Genomic DNA, 22,448 nt, shown 5'->3' with positions numbered 1-22,448 from the left:
CCGGTGTCCGGTGATATTTAGGTGAAGTAAATTAGTCGAATGCGAAAACAAGAATTGATTGATAAAAAAAAGAAAAAGAAAAAGAAAAGGATGACTAGCGAGAGCCAGTCGTGACCCCGAGAGTATGGAAGATGACCAAGGAGATCCAAACCACCAATTATGGAATATATAGGCTTCATTCGCCGTTGCCTAGACATATGCCAGGGTCCCTGAGGTTATTTGGCTCCAAGTTTCGTTCCGCAACAAAATGTCTAATGTCGAAACATCACGGTTGTTAGGATGAATAGTGAGTTCTGTCACCTCGAATCATGAGCATATCCCGCGCTCTCGACATTCGACTCGAAGATATTTAATATTCCATGTCAAGATTTATGGAAATTAAGCAATTACTTTGTAACCGCGCTGAATTAACAGCGACCAAGAAGATGGTCGTTAAAAGTTAGAAAGAGAAGTAGAGGTAAAAAAAAAAAAAAAAAAAAAAACGAACCAAAAAAATACATATATTATATATTTACCGCGTACAATATGATTTGCATAAAGAGCTGTATATAATAACGTGAATGTACAATACCGCAAACGGTAAATATAGTTTCCCGCCATATTTTATTGTTTTTCTTCCCCCCTCCCCCCTTCTATTGCGGTGGTCCTTAGCTGAGTCAAGAACGTAGATTCCGTTCATTTTTATTTTATGTTATTATTATTTATTTATTTTTTTTTTTTTTATTTTAGCATCAACGTTCGCAAATTATCACTAGTGGCAAAAGTTATACAGTGCGTATATTCTATCGATCTTGGTAGAACTTACGATCGAACCAATGGAACGTTTAATACCGCGATTTGAATCTGAATCGGGCTGCGAAAGGATGAGCAAGGCACTACTAATCGGCATTCTTTGTCTAGTGGCCGACTCGAGGCTGTCTGGTGAATATATTTTGAGAGGAGATAAATAAAAAACAAAACGGAATAATAAGAATGAAAAATAATGTCAGCCTCTTCGACAACGAACCGGCCGTGCAGACGCGTTGATGAGCTACGACGAGAGGAATTTACCATCCTTGACCTGCCTTTCGTTTAAAACTAACAATATTACCTACCTGCACAGTGGACGTATGGCTAACTATTCTAAAACAGTGCCTGATGGTTGATGGAAAAATATAGTTCTGGGTAGAAAATGAAAATTAGTTTTCCAGCTGTTACCGGAAAGTCTACTATACGTTGCTATTCTTTCTCATTACGATCACTGCTGGCTATATTTTCTTGCAACTGTTGGGAAAATTTAATGCTTGTGGAACAATGAATTGACGTTAAAGCCTTATTTAACTGAAAAAGTAGAGTGAACCGAAGAAACTGATTTTGCGTTGCAATAACCAAAAAAGGATCGACGATAGCGCAAAATGGTTAAGCGTACCTCGTTTTTCGTAATTCCAACGGTATTCGGACAGTTTTTTTAACGATACCTGTTTTACTGAATTTTTCTATTCACCGTAACGAATGAAATTTTTGTCAGTGTACTGTAATAACGCCCGTCTGAATAAAAATCGAGTAATTCGCGATTTTCTATACTTGTCGCATTCGATGATACTTACGGTTTAAATGATAAGAAAAGAAAAAAAACAACGAGCAAAAAATTCAAACAATTGCGTTAAAAAAACCTAACTTTTTTACAACGTGAGACTCCTCTGCTAATCTATCATACATTTCTTTACCGTATTTATCTTTTCGCTTTTTTAGGCAAAGTGTCGACACTACACGGAATACCTAAAAATAATTTCCAGTCGTAGGCAATAATTACAACGATAATGATAATTGAAACGAGTAACGTGTCTGTCAATGTTTTTTTATTTCCCGCTCACAATCGGCTAGAGAATTCCAGGTAGAGTAGACGCTATACGTTCAAATTACGGCAAAAAGAAAAAAAAAAAAAAAAAAACGAAATCAAACGAAAATTTTTCTATACAAACCCGACGTCATACCTGCAACGAACTTCTCGTTTGTACCTGAGAAAGTTTTTTGCCCTCCTACTTATGTAGATTTCGGTATGTATTAGCACTTGTTTAGTGTAAGAACGGAATAAATCTCGTGTGTGTGTGTGTTTTTTTTTTTCGTCGTCTCTACGTTCAACAATCTCTGGTCCACGCTTACATACATCGTACGTACAAACCTTCGCAATTACACGTACACGGGGATTCAGTTCTATTTCCTAGCAACGCTATGATAGTTAACACAACTGCCCACGGATATATTTTACACACACGCAAGTCACACGCAGCTGGCAGACTTTGAATCTCGAGAATAATTATAATCAGATAGTTACGGCAGGATGTGGGTGTCAGCAGTACAACCGACTGACTACGATGATCGTTAATCTAATTGAATACGCGCATGTGTTATTGACATCCGTAAGGAATAATTTTACCGTGTCGGAGAAAATGCGCGAACCTCTTTTTTGATACCTTCATTATTAAAGAAAGAGAGATCTGTTGTTTTTTTTTTTTTATTTTACTGTTCACTATATATTTTAAATTTGTTTTAGACAAAGTCGAAACAGCTTTCAAAGATTTCATGGTTTATCTGCAATCCAACCAAAATAAGCATCGCTTAGCTTTAATCTTTACTCTTGTATATCATTGAATAAGAACTAAAAGAAAAGCCGTTATGAAAAAACAAAAAAAAAAAAGGAGAAATGAAAAGACGATGGATTGAATTTGAAAAGGTTTTAAACATGGCTAACAATTTACAATGCAACATTTTTTTATAACGTACTGATCTTATTATTAGCATTTTAAATCATTATTAAGTCACATCTGTTAAGAAGTAGCAGTAAGAGGTCCTGTAATGTGGGTTTGCCCTTTTTTTTTTGCTTTTTGGCTTTTCGGCATACAAGAACAATAAAAAACCGATGAATCAAAAGGGTCAATTTATTCGGTTACGTAAGCGAGAAGTTAAATTTCTACATTCTATACTCTATAGCCAACATCCTGCAGGGCAATTCTAAGTGAGATATTGTGAAGGGGAAAAAAATCAAATACTTGAAAAAAGTTAACGCGCGTTTAATAATCAACGTTTTATCAACCGATTGAATCTAGCTGCTGAATTATTTCACATATCCATAGGTACATAATACGGCATTATGCATGGTACAGAGTATAACGATAGGAAAGAAGTCAAGTTATGCAACTGGGCGTTATACCCAAGCGTAGTACGTATCTATTTATACATACATATGCTGACGGATGTCTATCTCACGTTACCAAGGCGATACGTTCTTTGAAGGTGTTTATTATTCGGTGAGAAAAATCAATTCCCGCAATAACGATCATACGCGAATGTTCAACAACCAGCTACACACTTTGCGGAATTGGAACAATTAGGTTATATTATACACAGCGGATCTCTTCCAATTGGCCATGAGCATAAGTATAATGCCGCTGTTCGATTCAGTATTATACCTATGTACATATATACAAGTGAAAAAAAAATAAAAATAAAATAAAACAGCAGCGTTTCAGTTTTACGGATATCCGCCTCATTCAACGTCGACAAAACACGCCATTCACCCGTAAACCGGCACGGATATCACCTTTGACGTGATATTAATGATGTGGTAAAAATCTATCCACGATACGCAAAAATTTTTGAACAATGTGTCTAATGGAAAGATGGCAGAGTTTTGGAACTCATTGAATCACTAAATTACGGAGATTTGATTTTTCTCATAGCTTTCCATCCAAATAAATCAATATCCAAAGAATTTTATCACGAATCAAACGCGCCGAACGCACGCTTGCACGATCTTCAAAACAATATGGCGGCGCTCTGGGTGATCAGCTGATTGTTCTAGGTGAAATCACACAAATGCAAAGACACGAAAACTTCGTGAAGACTGTCGGACCTTCGTCACGTTATGCGACGTGAAAATATGGAATGAAAACGAATTTTTTGCCACTAACGTGCGATACAACACCTCGTGGAGTAATATGATATTTTCTGCCGCTAGATGGCGTTGTCAATGCGCAGGCGCACCGGAGATGTGGAACACGCGTAGAGTGCGCAACAGGTGAAGGAATAAGCGATAATGATGGCATTATTATACTCTATGATTCGGGTACAATGCGCGTGAAGGTGATGGTATTATATGTGAGGGGAAATCCGGGTCTCATCGTCAGTCGATACGCTGATCGTTGATTGATGTTTAGAAAGTTTTTAGCGGTATAACAAGTAATAAACGCGCTTACCGTACATGATGCATAACTCTGTACGTGCGTGATCACGGTTCGTTGTCCGACGAGATAAAATATTCAATTTATGTTAAAAAAAAAAAAAAAAAGAAAAAAAGTGTAATCGAAATGCGTGCGCCTTGGGCCTAAATATCAATATTATACTTACGGATATAATCTCGTCATTGTGCGTCAGAGTCGGCCGTTGTAACAACGCGGAAAACAAATTTAACTTGACAGACACATGTCATTGTTTTATTTCAGACTTGTTTTCTTACAGCGTATCGATCCGACGGACTTTGTCGTATTTCTATTTCTGATCGATTTCATGAATCTTTTTTAAAAGATTCAGCCGGTAAAAATCTACGTATATTCCGCTCGATGTTATTCCATATAAAAACCTAACCTAACCTGTGAACATTAAGCATTTTTTGATACGATACATGCATCTGAATGTCAACGAATGTTGTAAAGAAATAAAATTACAATTTTTCATGCAAATGCATGAAGAAGATTGTGTAAAATATGATGTAAATATTGGTCAAGGTCCCGAGGAATTATCAATGTTCCAATACTTGAGCTGTGGCTACGATTCTTTGACCGGAAGTAGTGAGAATGTGAGAAACTTGAAAACGCACCTGTTTCGATTAAGTACTCGATTGTTCACGTAAAGAGAGACATATTCCATTAAAAAATTCCGCAAAATGGTTAGGCGTACCTCGTTTTTCGTAATTCAAACGATATTCAAACAGTTTTTTCAACGGTACCTGTTTTACTGAATTTTTCTAGTTACTGTAACAAATGAAATTTTTCTCAGTATGTAATCCGATGGTACGTGACATAGGCGTGGCGGTACAAACGTTTCATCCACACACATTCGTGACGGAAATTTTTGCCTCAAACATTACCGAGATCAAGGTCAGTAACAAACTAACGGCTCGTAGTTATAGGAAAGGGGGGTTTCAGGAAGAGAGCAGGAAAAATAGCTGTTACACTACCTACACCGACACACACGAGCATGGCCTCGGGTCTCGAAACGATTAAAAAAAAGGATCATACCCCCAAGTGCTAACAGGTGTTCGAACCCAGCAGCCATGCTCCAGAGATTGTTCGAGACGTCTGTAAGGTAGGTACGTGAGGGGACTTTTAAGTTCCTTTCAAAACCACAGATCACTTCTGGTCACTCGGTGATACGTACCTCTAAGTATTGAGTAAGTGTGTATCCGGTGATCCTTCTTTCACCTATCCGACGTCACGATCGTTATAGTATCAAATTCATGCGTCGAATGAACGACCTACCGTTACGACGTTACGTAACGGAGGTGTTTGCGATAAGCCGCAGTCACTCCCGAAACGGGAATAATCAATTTCCACAATATTTCCAGCGTTTCGAATGATTTTCGCAAAGTTTGAAAGACGGACGTCGCGTTTGCTCGATAAAATTAACAACCGTAGAGTAGGCCGAGTCTTTTAATTGCCGTCTGACTAAAAGACTTCCGCGACTTTCAAAATCCATTGATAAATGACGAACCTACTCGATTCTTCATGCCGCTAATGAGATTTCGTGCAACCGGATAATCGGACGTGACGGGTAACGAAAATACTTTATTCCGATCATTTACACTTAATGCTTGTGCACAAAATCACGAGTGGGAGATGGACGGAGATACACAACTTTCTCACCAAACAAATTCAACGCCCAATTTTTGTCTTGTCACTGTGCGGAGAGAAAGCTTGAAACGAACGCGTCGTGATCACGGCAGGAATTATCCTACGAGGATATTCTATACATTTTATGTCACGTTTTGAATGCACGTCTGATCGAAGAATTTATGAAACTGAAAAATTTATAGCAAAAACTCGTGAGACGCTGTACACCGAAATTAATCAAGTTGAATTGCAAATAGGAAATGCTAAAATTTCACCTAAAATGATCTCTAAATTCAACCATTTTTTAAGAATCGCAAAGTTATCACGCATCGTTTATCCGTTCTCGACGAGGTGTTGATTCATTGCCACAGTTCATTGATAAACAACATTGTATGAAATTGATGTAACAGACCACGATTGAAAAATGAATGCTTTGTAAAGTAAAGAAAAAAAATGTCTCAGACGATTTTTCGAGAACCGATTTGCGAACGAAACGATGACGATTCGGTAACTTTGCTATTGTGTTTGAAATTTGTCTCTCTCTTCGTTATCTATCCTGCGCAAAATAGGTATAATAATTGTTTTCATTCAATTCATTCGCTCTTTATGCGGACCATGATCTCATAACTCGTTTGCGTCGCTACTTTTTAGAGCCGTCCATACGTACCTACTCTCGATACATCCTTATTTTAATGATACGAGCCGTTCGACTTATAAGACGAGATTTTTTACCAGGTGGAGGTCCGGGTCGAGTGGAACAGAAGAGCAACCGGCATACAAACGACGTCTATGGCCACTGCTTGCGGATAAACGGGTATAATGGTAATGCCAAATTTGCATACATACGAACCACTCGGCTCAGTCTCACGCTACCGAGAGTACCTGATATTACTGACGGCATGCTTACAGTGAACGAATCTCAATAACCGAGAAAAAAAAGAATCCCGCCAGTTATTATGTGTGTAGTGAATTTTATTTTATTTTATTTTATTTTTTTTTACCTCTGATTAATTCTTACAAATTGAAATAGACGAAGAAATGAGAAATAAATGAAAAAAAAGAAAAAAAAAAAATTCACGAGATGAATTACCATAAACAAACACAGTGGATCGTTTAACAATCCATGCGTGTATACGTGGGCGTGATGTATGTGAAAATCATGAGGCGAGGTTGATGTTCCGAATTTGAAAAGTTCGGAAAGTGTACACTTCCGAATTATTTGGTGGCTAAACGTGAAGTAAAGAAATCAAACTTTGAAGAAACAACAAAATTTCGAATGGTCGCGAAAGAAGACGACTCGAAGTTCCGAAATGCAAGATTAAGAAAATTCAAGTTACGATAGAGCAAAGTTCCAAAACTTAATGTTTTGACGGAGCGAAATTCCAAAAAATAAAATTTAAATAAAGCAAAATTCCGAATGTTAAGATATACTCACGCAGTGTAGTTTACTCAACGAGTGGGTGTAAAAAGTAAGAAAAACCAAAAATCCAAAACAAAGAAAGATTAAAGTTGTGAAATTTCACCTAACCAGAAATTCACAGAACTGAATATCTTCGATCATTCAAAATTTTGATGTTTCAGATATTTAAGTTTTTTCACTATCGCACTTTCGCAACTTTGAGCGTCGGATTTCGAACCATTCGAAACTTTGCTGTTTCTTCAAAGTTTGAATTCTTTCAACGAAGTGTCCCCAGGAAAAAATTCGGAATTCGCCACCTTCCAAACATTTTAAACACGGAATTTCAACCCGGCCTCAAAATGATTTCCATATGTAGCTAAAGACCATTAATTTGTTGAATAAAAAATTGCGAAGCGAACTTACCGTTAACCTGCGTCTGCCAAACGGCATCGCCGACTCCCCAGAGACCCGAAAGGGTGTAGAAGATGTAAGGATTGTCGGGATGCGGCCTCCAGACTAGAAGCACACCGATAAGAACGGCGTGAACGACGGCGCCAAGGGCCATCAACGGCTGTCTCCCGACGAACTTCATCAGGGATCCAAAGAGGAGAGAACAGCAGGCGTTCACGATGCCAAAACACATCATGACGTATCCTACCTTGTGTACTCCAAGCGCACATGATATGTAAGCCTGAAATGGAAACACAGATTAAGTCCATTTAATGTTCACACTACGGTATATAAAAAGAAACCGTCGGTTTGAAGCGCGTACAATTAAGAACCAAGTCGTAAATCACGAGACTTCTCCTCCTGTTATTATACATTCGTTTAATTTTATTTTCGAGTCGGCCGAATTATCCAGATGGAATTACGGTTCGAAACGAAACGGTTTTCTTCCTTTTGATAACCCGAGGCAAAGCGTTCTTCCTCTCATTACTCTTCCGCTTTGTTGGTACCAAAGTCTAAGTACTCGTCGCGGCCTTCGCTCGTCAGAATCGGACACTGACGTTCACGTTGACTTTGAAACATCATCCTTTGAGTCTCTGACACGAGTGACAGGGCTTCAAGTATTTAATGATGATTTGACGCCCTGCCAGAAATATTCGCTGAAAAATTTGCAGCGCAGAAAAAGGCACCGGTGAAATAGACAAATCACAAACGCAACGAATCGGTTCGTTGTACGATAAAAATGACATAATTCAAAGTATGATTTTTATCACTGGCAGTTGAGAAATTGAAGAGCGAAATCCAGACCTTACAATTCTTCAAGATTATAAAATTGACTATATTATGAACAGGGCTTCATCCTATTCACGTTTTGCAAATTAACTCAAGACGAGCCGTGACGAAGATTTGAAAAGGGGCTGTAAACTTCTGTTTGACAACAGATGGAAAGATGATTCATATATAAAACAAGAAGACAAGAAGACGTTGAGTCACGTATGTCTGAAACCAATCTTACTCTCAAGTAAATGATAAAAACGAGCATATTACAGTGAGTCACGTGTATAACAACGTTTTACGCAAATTTCAATTGCAAATATTTTTTCAACACGTGCGTGAGTATTTACGTATAGCATGCGATCAGGTTACAAAGTAGATCGTTTCATACCACTTATAAAAGCACAAACAATCCCTCTATTTATTGTTACCTCCCTCGCATATTTATCACAAGTTGCGGTTTGCGTATTTCACGAAAACTTTAACAGTATAATCGATATTAATTCACGCTTCTGTAACGTTTTAAAATTTATTTTTTCACGTTGAAAGAAAAAACAAATATATATATATATGTGAAACACAAGTGTCGTATACGCGTCGCTGATCGTTTTTTCATCGTATTCAAGACTGTTCAGAATTTTCTGTTTCAAGCAGCGATATCTCGCTTGTTATCTTAGATACTGAAATATAGTTTTTTCGTTTTGCCGGGCAGGTTTAAAATCTTCTTTCAGAAGAGATTGACGCACGCGTCGGGAGACAGACCAACATTTATACGTCAGCTTTTGAATGAGAACGGAATTATATCTGCTGCGGAGTGACTGATTAATGCTAACGTTTTGAGCTTACGTAACGTACACAAGAGTTTCGTGACCGTAATTAAGGTGCTGGTTTTGCAGCGACCATGCTCGATCATCACGAATATAATGATTACAAAAATTGCGTTCATCGTTGTATCAACGGCGCAAAACTCTTGGAGATATCGCTGAAGGCGAGTTCGCGGCATGATCTTTACGTAATCATCGTTCATGCAAAGGAACGTCGATGTACCAGCGATTGAATAAACGTTAATATTCTTCCGTCTTGTAATTTTTTAAATTCTCATAGTTCATAAAATGATAATTCCACTCATAACCTCGTCCTTCAAGTTCTCATTCCCCACATTGTTGTTGCTGTTGTTATTGTTAACCGCAGATCGGATAAACAGCTATGCTGTCCGATGTGAGCTGAAATGCGAACAAGTGGCGGGGAGTGTGAGGCTGTTATACTTGATCGGGACACGTAGGTACGAGAGGAACGCGTTAAAGGAGTGCTTTGAGCCGCTGGTCGCGCAAACTTTCGCTTCATATCGCGTTTGCAAACAACAAACCAGGGACTCGACCGACCCACTAGAGCCTCCGGCCATGATGTAAGTCGCGAACGCGTTTCGTCACGCAAGAGTACCACACCGTCGACACAACCTGCAGGGTGCAGCCCCGCGGACGTAACGCATATGTCCTTGCAAGTGCGTGGGTGGCTGAATCGTGTCCAACTCGAAGAGGAACCAGAACGGCAGTAAGCCACCAGAAAAACGGTCTGAAATATAGAACTCGTACGGAGTCGAGGAGGACGACAGTCTGGAGAAGAAAAGAAGGCCAAGAGGTACCCAATAATTACGATTGCAATCCGTTACAATCTTTTCCATTATATCACGAGTTCAGGGATATGATATATACCCACGGCAATTCCGATTACGCAACTTGAATAATCCGACCTCCACGCGGTAAGCAAAGAGTAGAGTAAATGAGTTCAAACTTCCAGTTGCACTCCAAGTGGATGAACGTATGCCGTATGTAGTTGTAATTTCAGGTTGAATTCATCGCGTCCCGATCGTAGTCGTCACAGGATACGATATCGAAGAACTTCGTACGTCGGGGAAACTGGAATCTTACATTTGGAACGGAGGCTTTACAACTAGAGATTCTGTAACGAGAGACTATGGACTGGAGAATCGGGATACAGTGCTGAATCATAGACAAGTTGCAGGGTCCGGTAGATCAGAAGAGTAAGGTGCGTGCCTGGAGTCATCTGAGGATTGAAAAATCGACAACGAGTAGTGGTCCAGCGGTAGCTGCAGTTGGCAACAGGCTGGCAACTATCGCACCGATGGTGAGACCCTGTTGGAGACCCGGGCGTATCCGAGATACACTCGACTTCGTGCTGGCGCTCTGTAGGAGCGATAGTAACGCGATGAAAGTAGAGGGGCGATGAGATAGGTTGGAGTGTTGGTAACTTGCACACTTGTTCATCACTCGACCGTAACCAACGATTCGAGAACATAGTTGCATGCCTAAGTCGATGCACACCGAGCTGCGGTACCTACGTTGCATGTCCAGTAACTTCGTTCCACCGATACGTGTGCACGCGGCGCAGTGTTGACCATAGGCACTGAAACCTGGGAGATACGACGCCGTAGAACGAGATATTCCGGGGTCTATTTATACCTCGGGTCGTTCGAACCCCGACAAGGCGCAGCTGATGAAAAAGGCCGAGTACCCACCTCAACGTTCAGGCCATCGGTCTTCGGCACCCAGAGCGCCCTTGCGCCAGAAGTCAGACAGCGTTCCACTGGCGCCGGACATCGACGTACTTTCAATATGTTTACCGTTACTAGGTCTAAAAATAACCTTCTTTACTCCGTACCGATCGCAAGGAATATCCTCCGGCACCGGATCTCTGGTTTTTTCCATTCAGGGCTTTCCCGTTCTTCTAAGAATCTTTCACCCATCGATTAGGCTATCCAGACCCTGCACTCTGGATATTGATCGTTAATGGTGTTTACTTTCACAAAATTGGGAGAATGCGGACTTGGCTGTTTCGCAATTTTCACGATCGGCGTGGTCGTAGGGAAATGACTGAATGTCATCGGTCTTTGGTCAAATTTTTCTATCCTCAAGGTCGCTGAGTATCCAGGATGGAAGAGGCAACTCTTTTTCAGGATCATCGTTTAACTTGGAACCATGTAACGTCCAACCGAACCTATCTTGCTGATGAATTGCTATTCGTGCAATGATGATGCGTGAGATCATCGTTTCCGAATGATTGATGAACTTGAATGAGTATCGGAAGGCTACAGCCATCATCGATATCATTGACTTGTTGCCGTTTGCATAGACGATCCTAAGCAAATATTTATTCTTTCTTCCCAGCAACGTTGTTCTCTTACAACAAAGAGCGTCTCTGATTGATTTCCGGTATTTTAAATAAAAAGAAACATGGTTGGTTCCTGCAAGTTCCCGGCAATAAAGTTCAGCGCAGTTATATCAACAGGCGATATCCAAGGTGTACCTGTACGGCCATCTTGATTTGCGGTGAAGTAATGCGAAGGTTTTTACCGTACATATATTCTCCTACCTTATTTACAATTTCCAAGTAATTCCTTAACCGCTCGAAATAGCACCGGCGCGGCGGACTCGAGTCGACACGGTGTTAGATGGCGGGTTTCCGTTCGTTCCGCGAGTCGCGGACGCCGTGCGAGAAGTTGAAGAATAATGAGAGGATAAACAAGAAGAAGTGAAATAAAAAGAAAACCAAGAGAATAAGAGAAAGAAGAAAACTCGATAAGGCTACAGCCGCACGCTGCTGAGACTCCCGTCGAGTAACTCCTTCCACCTGCAGAGTCGAGGAGAGGTTACCGCCGACGAGGATCGCGAGGCCTCGCCTGCGAGTGCTGGCGCCACCAAGTCACGCAAAAGGAGAAAATGAGAAGACAGACGGACGTGGAGGGTCGAGAGCCAATCTTCTATTCGTTCAACTTCTTCGGATTTTGCGCTGGAAGTAGGTTATAAACAAGAAACTCTGATGTACAGTATATTTGCGGCGCCACTGCTGGCTAATCCACGCCGGTACTTTATAAGTAGGGTAAGACAGGCGGAGGCTTCAAGGTGACAGTTTTTAGTATCGAAACTCCTCTATTTTTCAATGCGTCGGACAAGTTGCGGTCTTACAGGCGCAGGGGAACTTCGCGAGCAGAATTTTTTGATTCTGTACTTTTGCAGGTGGTAAAATTAGGCGCGAATGATTCTTGCCGTCGTTTCATTTCGCCTGAAATAACAATCTATAATCTGCGAGGAGCGAGAACCATATTATCGACGAAATAAAATCGCAAGCGTGCCAACGATGGCCATCTTGATATTATTCCATCGAGTTTATTTCATCACGTGTACATGTAGATCGGTATGTTTGCAATGAAAATTACATGCTGTTCGTGATGCGCGTTCGGCGAAAGAAAATGTCGCATACAATTGTATTCTACGTGATGTTTGAGGAAAATAAGTATTTTACACGTATGCTAACGTAAATATACACCTGCACAACAATCTCCAAATGAAATATTTTCGCCAAACGTTATTACCTACTAATACGCACGGCATGTTGAACTCGATTATTAATTGACAGGAGTAACATAAAGAAACATGAGTACTTAACACTCTGCTTCGTCGTCGCTCCGGCATACACGTACACAAGGTAGACGTTTAATTTGTGTTCGCGGTAAAATACCCATCGGGAATCATCGGGTTACTGTTTGTTATTTCACCTAGATATATTTCCAACAAAGACAACTTACTACACGCTCGCAACGATACCGTACAAGTGTCGTTTGACGTAGCCACTAGTATTTGCAGTAGGGACGTCAATTGGGGGCTGAAGACACGTAGCGCTTATTAGTCACGTACAAAGTTATCTGAACGCTATTTTCTTCCGTAAAATCATCACGTATAACGCCGCTCAATTTGCTTAAAGACTAACGCGGAACGGTTAAATAGAAATGGGAATTATTCTTCAAAAGAGAAAACTTTTCGCGAAAATCCGCGAATGTACATTAAGAATTCTCCTATTCATCGAAATTATGATAGTAAAAGTTGGAATTTTTCAAGGTGAAATTTTCCAAGCTCCCAGGAAATGTCGCTCACTGTCGCTCGAGTCTTCCTACCAATCGATTAACAGTCGAACAGCGAATGGCCACGACTTCGCGACTAGAAGAGTTGAAACAAAGCCAGCACGCGGAATGGACATTTCTGCAGAAACTGTCGAACATTCCGCGGTGTTCGTGAAGAGGTAAAAAGAAAGACAGCTCGCCGTGCACCCTGTGGCTACCAAAGATACGCGGACAGGGATTTAATTCCCTCAAGCCAAGAAGTTCTTCGTCTTATTCACGGGCATCCGCCCAACTACTTCTAACCACAGTTTACATCGAATACGGTGATTCTGCGCAAGGACTTGTACAAGTATGCATTCATCCGCCTTACCGTATTGCACCGCAGTTATATACGAACGGCATTAGAAAGTGCAGCCAAAGTCAGCCTCGTTCCATCTGCAGGCATGCTTATACACTATTATTAGACGATCTTTGCAATTTATAAAACCAACGTAAATGGCGAAATTCTTTAAACTCCCGTTCCCTGCAATTTACACGTCCGTGCAGTGTAAATCCACGCCACTTCAAGACGGGCAAACGCTCAGATCAGACTTTCAAGATCACACCTGAAGCTGTTCCGATCATCGCCTCGCTTCACAGCTTCCGGAAAGCTTCGGACCCAATCGGATGCTTGTTAAAATTTTGGTAAAAATCAGCCGCACGGTGTGTTTCGATCTAACGTTGGACTCCTCGTGGACATTTACCTTCTTTCTGTCAACCTGTTGTCATGACATCGTCACTGCAAAGTGCGATAATTCTTACCTGGGTATACTCAGCGCCGATGAAGGCCTGTTCAATGCCGATGAACACCGTGATGGGAATGAGAAGTTGTTGGTAGGGTTTTTTGAGCTGATAGGCGGTGGCAGAGAGAAGTTGGATTCCACTGAGCTCCTGGCTGTCGGCTCTTCGCTGTTTTTCACCGTACCTGAAACAAGTTACGGATAAATTTAGCAAAAAGTTTTCTATAAAGTGCGTGGTGTGCGAGGTGTACCAAAGAAGGGAAATATAGGGTATCTCGAGAATACTTTACAACGGTACAAAACGCAGCGGCTAAACTCGGCTGGATAAAATTACACCGCTCGTATGCAACCAACGATCCATCGATCGGTGTTGGTACAGCCTTGCGACGACCTCGCTGATAGGCAGGATATGGGCAACCGATCGTTAAACGCGCACGCACACGTACACACATGGTGTGGTGTAATTACGAATTTATGCAAACTCGCATCTCTTCTCCTTTTCTAAGAAAAACACACGCACATGCTTGTCCGTAGACATGCGGCCACTTATATCGGCAGCCGGGGAAAAGTCGACTCGCTATTTGAATCCGGTATACGCGAGAACCCGCGAATTTGCATTAGTTACCATACAGCGTGTGTACATAAAGACTATCGTACGCACACGATCTCTCAAAAGAATCGAAGATTTATTCTTTTTTTTTTATCCGTTCAACTATATTTAGACACTCAGATCCGTTCGATGTCGATTCGGCGTGCAATAGATCTATCATAGAGAACTCGCTTTCGTTGCGTTGTGAGAAACAAAAATTACTTTAATAATAATCCACTGCATGTTCAAAGTTTGTATTTACAATTACTTTTTTGTCTGAGGTGAAAATTTCGAACTGTTCCATTGCAACACGGAAAGGTAAAAAATTTGTAATTATTTTCTTTTATAAAAGTTTCCAAATAAAATTCACTATCTCTAGATTAAACGAATAGAAAATAAGGACCAATAATTTGAATAAATAAATAAATAAATGGGTTCCAATGCGAATTACTTTAATAGTACCAAATTCTCTCAAACAGTACTTTCTACTTTATCCATCACGGTAAGTCTTGTCCATGGGCGAAAGTTTTCCGAATAAACTAATGACAAGATATTGTATACCAGCGGAATACTACTTCCGATAGTTTGTAAATTTAACTAGCTGCAGGAGTGGTAAAATTCACTTTTGAGTATCAAATTATAAAGTAACGGCATATTTAGTTTCTAGTCCTTGACTATAAGCACTGTAACCGTTGTGACGGGTAGTTTGAGTTGCCTAAAAAATTCAATGTTATGTAACGAGAGAGGTGAAGACTATATAAACGTGCCAATTCATCCCCGCCCTCTCAAGAAAAAAAAAAAAAAAAAGAAAAACGTAACGTTCAATCAAAAAGTTCACCTTACAAACGAAACTGAATTTGGAACATCAACAGAAAAACGACGCCTAGCGATAGGGTGGGAAATATTTGGCAGACACCTTCTAAGAACCTCACGTGCGGATCGCATCTCGGTCGAAGATCCCTGGAAACGGGTTGAGCTAAATATAGAAACGGTATAAGAACCGGGCCCGATCTCGCTTAAGGGTCTTGACAGCTACGAGCAGGGCGGCAAGGTGTAGGTCCGAAATTAGCCCAAAAAGGAACAAGTAAATCGGCGAAACGCGAATCTTGAGTTACGGGGGGCGAGGAGGGTTCCCTGGTACAAGGCAGGGTATAAGGATCGTTCAGGCGGATCGGATCGACGCTGCGGACAAGAGACCGGACAACATTCCAGAAAACACGTTTCAGTTTCTGGAGTCGAACCTGGACCTCCACCACGCGGGTTTATGCCTCGGCATACCTATACATATAAATATATATATATATATATATATATATTTTATATGTACGAGTATGCACGTACAATATCTCTGTGCAACAAGTAAACCTCGATGTATTAGCCGTCGACTCATGGTCTTGTCCGTCGAGGTGTGCACTGAGAAAAATTTCGCTTGTTACACAGTGACTAGAAAAATTAAGTAAAACAGGTATCGTTATAGAAAAACGTTCAAATATTGTTCGAATTACGAGAAACAAGGTACGCTTAACCATTTTGCGCTATTGTCGATTCTTTTTTGGCAATTGCAACGCAAAATCAGTTAGCGAGGTTTACTCTACTTTTTTAGTTGAATAAGGCCTTAACGTCATTTAAATTTTCGCAACAGTTGCAAGAAAATATAGTAACAGTGATCGTAATGAGAAAGAATAGTAACGGATACTAGACTTTCCGGTAACGGCTGGAAAACTAATTTTCATTTTCTACCTAGAACGATATTTTTCGATTGTGGTAAAAAATGAAAAATAGTTAAGGACTGAGCGGTAACAGGAACTAAAAATTTCTCTCAGTGTGAGAAGAACTTTTTTTCTTCATAGTGCAGCTTGTACAGGTTAAATACTGTGATATAAAACGAGAATTCGAAAGCGGTTGTATAAGCGCGTCATGCTCTTGGCTGAAAAACAATCGTTTTTGTCAAGATTCATTTCAGGCTTCGAATCGATCATTGAATGCGGAACAATTAAGGGAACGATATTCTTATTATATGCCATGAGAATGACAAAAAACAATCGATTATTTTATTCCAGATTAATCGAGTATCATCGATTCATGAACGACGCGATACAGTATCGATTTATGTGATTGAAATTAATATAAATTATTATGATTGTCAGTCAGAAGTGAATTGATGTTCGAATAGCTTGAAAGTCGAAACAGTTGATAGCATAAACATTTCGCAACAGTAAAAAAATTTGTCGAACATCAATCGTACCGAAGCCGTAAAAATTTATACGTATAAGTCGAAATTGCAATCGCGCTCAGTTTATAAAAAACTTGTTCGACTTTTATTTTAAAATATGCTTAAAATTACGAAGCTTTTTTCGCGATGTCGATATCGCAGGTTATCAAATTACGAGAATTGTTTTTCAGAGCTATAAATCCGATTCTCAAAAAAAAAAAAAAAAAAACTGTAAAAACTGATCCGTATAAGACGACCAGGAAGTTTGTAAATCGAAATTACGATTTTCCCTTTTTCTCTGTATACACAACTTTTCTCCTGAATGAGAATTCCTTGTTTTATAGAGCTTTCGATCGCCTATAAAGCCGGCATCCAACGATCGATCAAAGTTGCTAGATCGCCGCATCAGCGGTACTAAAAGCGAAGTGCTGTACCTATGACACGATGCAGCATGCATGCCAAGGTCGCAGAGAAATGGAGAACCTGAAATGCTTGCAGTCTGCAAGGTGCACGATCGCTTCGAGCGTGCTGGAGGAGCAGACAGAAAAGAATAGGATAAGATTGGATACATCGATGGCATCTAATAAAATTCACTTAACTTTGGAGAGGCTGATTATGGAAAATCTAACTGGCGTGATGTTTAATATTCAAACAAGGTGCGTGTCCCAATTATTGACCTATTTTGGTTTTATCTGTTTGATCCTCAGTTCTAAAATTAGCAAAAAATAAATTTACAGTGTCTAACCTTCTAGCGATTGGTTTTATTTCAATTTTCATCCGATCGACTTGAAACTTTGACGTAATTGTTAAAACTTGCTTATCGATTCGAGATCGTGGCTAGACTTTTGAATTTCAGTCCCAAAATTTTTTTACAATATTTGGTCTACGAGGTTAAACCCGAAAAGGTGTTTTCAACTAAAAAATTGTTTCTTATCCGTTCCAAGCTGGACAGTGATGTCAGGAGATGTGCCATCGTAAAAGCTGTCGAGTTTGGAGTCATTCGCTACTTATACGCGCCACGCCGCCATTTTGTTATCAATCTCAACGAAAGAATTCTAAAATCTTCTCGAAACTACAAATAACAAAGCTCTCAAATTCAGAGTGCATCAAGTATTTTCATTTTCTGTAAAAACAAAAACTCCTAAAAATCGAACCCCGATGATAAAACAGTTAGCATGGAAGATAATTGTTTTACCATCATCGGGGTCCGTAGAGTTACGGCGATTATAATCGTCACGCCAAAGTTGGGACTTTTAAAATGAGCCTCTGTAAAGTTGAGTGAATTTTATTACGGGCCGTCGACAAAGGAGGAGGAATAAGATACGTGGATTAAACGCTCGCTTGCTGCGGCACAGTCGCAATTCCCGGATGCCCCTTTCTCCGATATAATATGTTAGTTATTTGCACCGTAACGGTACATGTCATTGAAATACTGTATAAATATACCCGCGCCAATGCACGCGTGGAAAAGCGTGTGTTTCATGCATCTATATATCTGTACAGCAGTTTTTTTTCTAGCGTCGGCGCGTTCACGTCGTCAATATTAAACATGTATCTAATACGTTGTTACAAGTATAACAAATATATACGCGCACACACATTCGTGTCCGTTGCAGTTTCATTTTTACAGCTTTTATTTGTCTCACTTTCCGTAAGCGTAAAACGCATCGCAATAATATTGCAATAATATCATCTGTAAAATTGTAAACTCGTACGCGTATACATGCAACGTTACAAGTTTAGAGATGACAGATAATCCGATGCAAGAAATGTTTTCTTCAACCTACTTTCATTGAGAAAAGAAATACAGTTTCTTTCTTTGATCTTCACGGTTTTGAATATGTTTTTTGTTTTTTTTTTTGTTTTCATACTTCTACCTGTAACCGACGACTGCTGTGGAACATAACGCATCATCTCGCTGCATTAATTACAGTAATTAGTTATAATTTAGGAAGAAAATCACGTCACGATTATTATACCGGGACAATCTCTTGAAAGTTGAAAATCAACCGCGCATGAGATAAATAATTAAATCTCATTGGTCGGCGAAATCTTCCCGCAGCGATATTTTCTTCTGCGATGCAGGCCTGCCAACGTACGCAAGATTTGAACGTTTGAATTTTCAAAGAGCATAAGCATTAAATTCCGACCGTTCATTGAAGAATCAACTTTCCGACCCAATAACAAATGCTTCCCAAACCTTTCCGAGTCGCTATTTCAATTGTTTGAGATTCTAACCTCGAAAATTCGGATCAACTGCATCGTCGGTAGAAACAGTTTGACAGCTGAAACTCGAGTTGGCCAGCCTGCACAAACAGCGGATAAAACTCGCGCATGCGCGGTTGATTTTCAAGTTTCAAGAGATTGCCCCGGTATATGTTTAATAATTCTGTTCTTTGTATTCCTTACTGAATCGTAAAGTGTGTACTTGCAGTGTGTGGATTTCACAAAGCCGTACTTTTCAGCACTTAAAACGGAAAAACAAGTCTGCAGTAAGGGTAATAAACAGTCTTGTTGAAACGGCGGATAATTTATAAGGTGAAATAAATTGGCCAAGTCGTTAGTACGTACTTGCAATAACGAACCGTTTTTACGTATATAAGTATAATAATTTCTATTTTATCTTCATTGTGAATTATTGCCGGAGTATTTTAACCGTCCTCAAAAGTATCGTTATTCTTTTTTCAATTGACAAAAACGTTTGGGTTGCTGCAGGTTTCAGTTTTAGAGAATGAATAATCATTTTTCTTATTTTTCCATTTTTTCTCTCTTTCGCTCACATTGTACATACACTTACTCGCAACACCTCATGGCTTACCACGAATCTCTGGATCCACGTACAACTCGAAGTGTGAGATTTCAATTTCCATCGAGATTTCTTTACAATCTGAATCCAAAATTCCCCGTATTTTTCTCACGTGTCTGACGTGTTTTACACCCGTGCTGAAATCGTCCATTTACCGCGATCCCGCACGCGAGGATGTAATTTTTCATCTATTTATTTTTGTATCAATTCCTTTTCTTCTTCTCCTCTCTTCCTCTCTCACGTTTAAGCAAATATTTCCTGTCCACGCACAGGATGTCGATGATATTCCACAAGCACAGAAGATTTACCTACACCTGGTACGTATCGACGCGACCAAGCGTGGATCGCAAAAAGAATTGTCAATTTTCTCCATCTCTCGCTATTACTCGTTTTTAATTTATATTCCAGCAATCACACCGGGCCGTCTATACATGTGTGTGTAACATGCATATGTGTATACAACTTCGCACAAACTATCAGTAATAAACAGTTTGGTGCCATCCTGTACCAGCCTCGAGACGCACAAGTAGCGTGTGTTTAATACATCCTTGGCCCCCTGCAGCACCAGCAGCAGCAGCGGTTGTTAAATTTATTCAAAAGACACCGACGACTCGGCCATTTTGAGCCGATTTTCTTTATTTCATTATTTTATCCTCACCTTTTTTACCCTTTTCTTTGGTGGAACCGAGGTGTTGTAAATCAAATGAGCTTTTGCACGCCGTCTGGCGAGGCGGAAGTGAACATCGATCGTTGCGGAAAATCATAAAAGTTTATTAATTATCAAACAGAGCCAGGATAAATGCTCGAGATTCTTCGTAGTCGTGTGGCAAAGTGGGTGGTGGTTCGTACACGTTGGTATGGGATATACACGAGTGTCTATTCCCATCGAAGGTCGCTTGTATCGACATCGTGTACCGATCGCCAACGATTTGCCGTACGTAACTGCTTCACTACTAAAGAAGTGTCGGTCTGCTCTCTTGTCGCTAAAAACGTGCCGAGTAGTTTGAACAGACTTTGCACACTGGTAATAGCGTAATGGCGTTAGTCGGATCGTTCGTATACTCGGTGAACAATGGCAGGTATGCCGAGAAATCGAGTTACGAGATCACTCGGCAATGATACATATGTATATACATATCAATGCGTAAAAATATACCTATATCTCTGACTTACTACGGTACAACCGGAGAAGGACGCCTGGAAAATGTTACAAGAGGAATGAAAAATTCGAAACGCGCTAGTCGTTCTGATACCATTTTATCTTTATTTTTCTTTCCTTTTTTTTTTTTACTTCTCTTGTTATGTTGAATCGAGTATAGTACCGGTTGTTCTCATAGTCCTGAGAAAATGCAATTCGGTTGCATAAAATTTTGTCTTTTTTCATTCAGAGATGATGAAAACAGGTAACAATGTTAAAATGTTATCTGTATTTGAGAATACGAAGAGAACGTTAAGTACGAGTATATATTATCACTCGGTGTACGTTCAATTTTGGATGTTGCAATACCGGAGTTCAAACCGTAAACCAGATTGTTCTCAGAATTTTTCAACGCGTTCTTAAATTTATAATTGAAAAATCTTGTCGATCGTGAAATAAATTTCTTTCTCAAATCTTCCACTTTCTGTGTACATTTTTATAAGTATGCAGCGAAAAAAAAAAAAAAACAAAAACTGACTTACAAAACTTAAACCTTCCTATTTAGTCAGCTTTTTGCACGATAAAATTTCGTAATAAACGCGAAAGGATTCATCTTCGTCTAATGAACTATAGCGAAAATGTTGACGCGTTAATAAACAGCTTCAACTGCATTATAGGTATATCATGTGTGTGTTTATATATATATATCACAGCTGAGAGATGTATTTTAAACTCTTGTGAGTAGGCGAGAGAGATTATATTTACATTCGTACGTGGATAAATTCAGTGAGTCAGGTTTCAACTTGTCACGTGTAGCATTTCGCGCGACAGGTGTGTGCGATATGTATATATATATATATATATATATATATATTATATACATACACATATACATGTATGTAATTGTAGACGCATGTATACACCTACTAAGTAAGTCTATCCGTCCTTGTTCTTATATCTTGCCGTTAACTCATTCAGCTCATTCACTACCTGTGTACTATACCTATATCGAGGTATGCATATACATATACACGTATATATACATATATATATATATAAATATATATACACACACCGATACTGTATACGTCATACATGTCAATGATATGCGGAAGATATTTTGCGGTTTGTTGTCAACTTATTCGTGGAAGAATGCGGCCAGCCTTACGATTTGACTGTTACAATCGGATCGCCCGCCTCGTAATATATTATATTGCGTAATAACGCAGGTTCATCAACCCACACTTTTTAGTCTAGTGAGATTTTGAAAGGTGATTCGGCTGCATTTGACGCCTGTCGTACTCATCGCGTTATTAATAGGAGGAAAAGTTTTCGGCAGCTCGAATATGATGTGCCATCAAATTGTGCAAGCGATTAGTTTATTTCTCTACGGGATTTTGAAAATTTCACACAAAAGTGAAAAACTCCCCCCCCCCATTTTTTTTTTTTTTTATCAACAAGAGACACAAAACTAGGGCAGGGACAAAGAAAAGAATCACGGAGCGCTACTGGAATGACTAAC

The 22,448-nt window shown here is 39.7% G+C and overlaps 1 protein-coding gene across 2 annotated transcripts in view; it reads right to left on the bottom strand.

The window, feature by feature from the left end:
• LOC124177042 (UNC93-like protein) overlaps positions 1–22,448 on the bottom strand; it is a 60,419-nt gene that overhangs the window by 5,238 nt on the left and 32,733 nt on the right. For both annotated transcript variants that reach the window (XM_046559090.1, XM_046559091.1), the window contains exons 4-5: positions 14,204–14,366; positions 7,690–7,957 (exon numbers count right to left, since the gene is read on the bottom strand). In XM_046559090.1, coding sequence (XP_046415046.1) covers positions 7,690–7,957; positions 14,204–14,366 — 431 coding nt within the window. The remainder of the gene's footprint in view (positions 1–7,689; positions 7,958–14,203; positions 14,367–22,448) is intronic.

This window comes from Neodiprion fabricii, chromosome 2 (genome assembly GCF_021155785.1).
Source record: "Neodiprion fabricii isolate iyNeoFabr1 chromosome 2, iyNeoFabr1.1, whole genome shotgun sequence".
In the NCBI taxonomy this organism is placed as follows: domain Eukaryota; kingdom Metazoa; phylum Arthropoda; class Insecta; order Hymenoptera; family Diprionidae; genus Neodiprion; species Neodiprion fabricii.
Note: the sequence above shows the minus strand (reverse complement) of the source record. Positions and strands in the feature narration are given on the sequence as shown.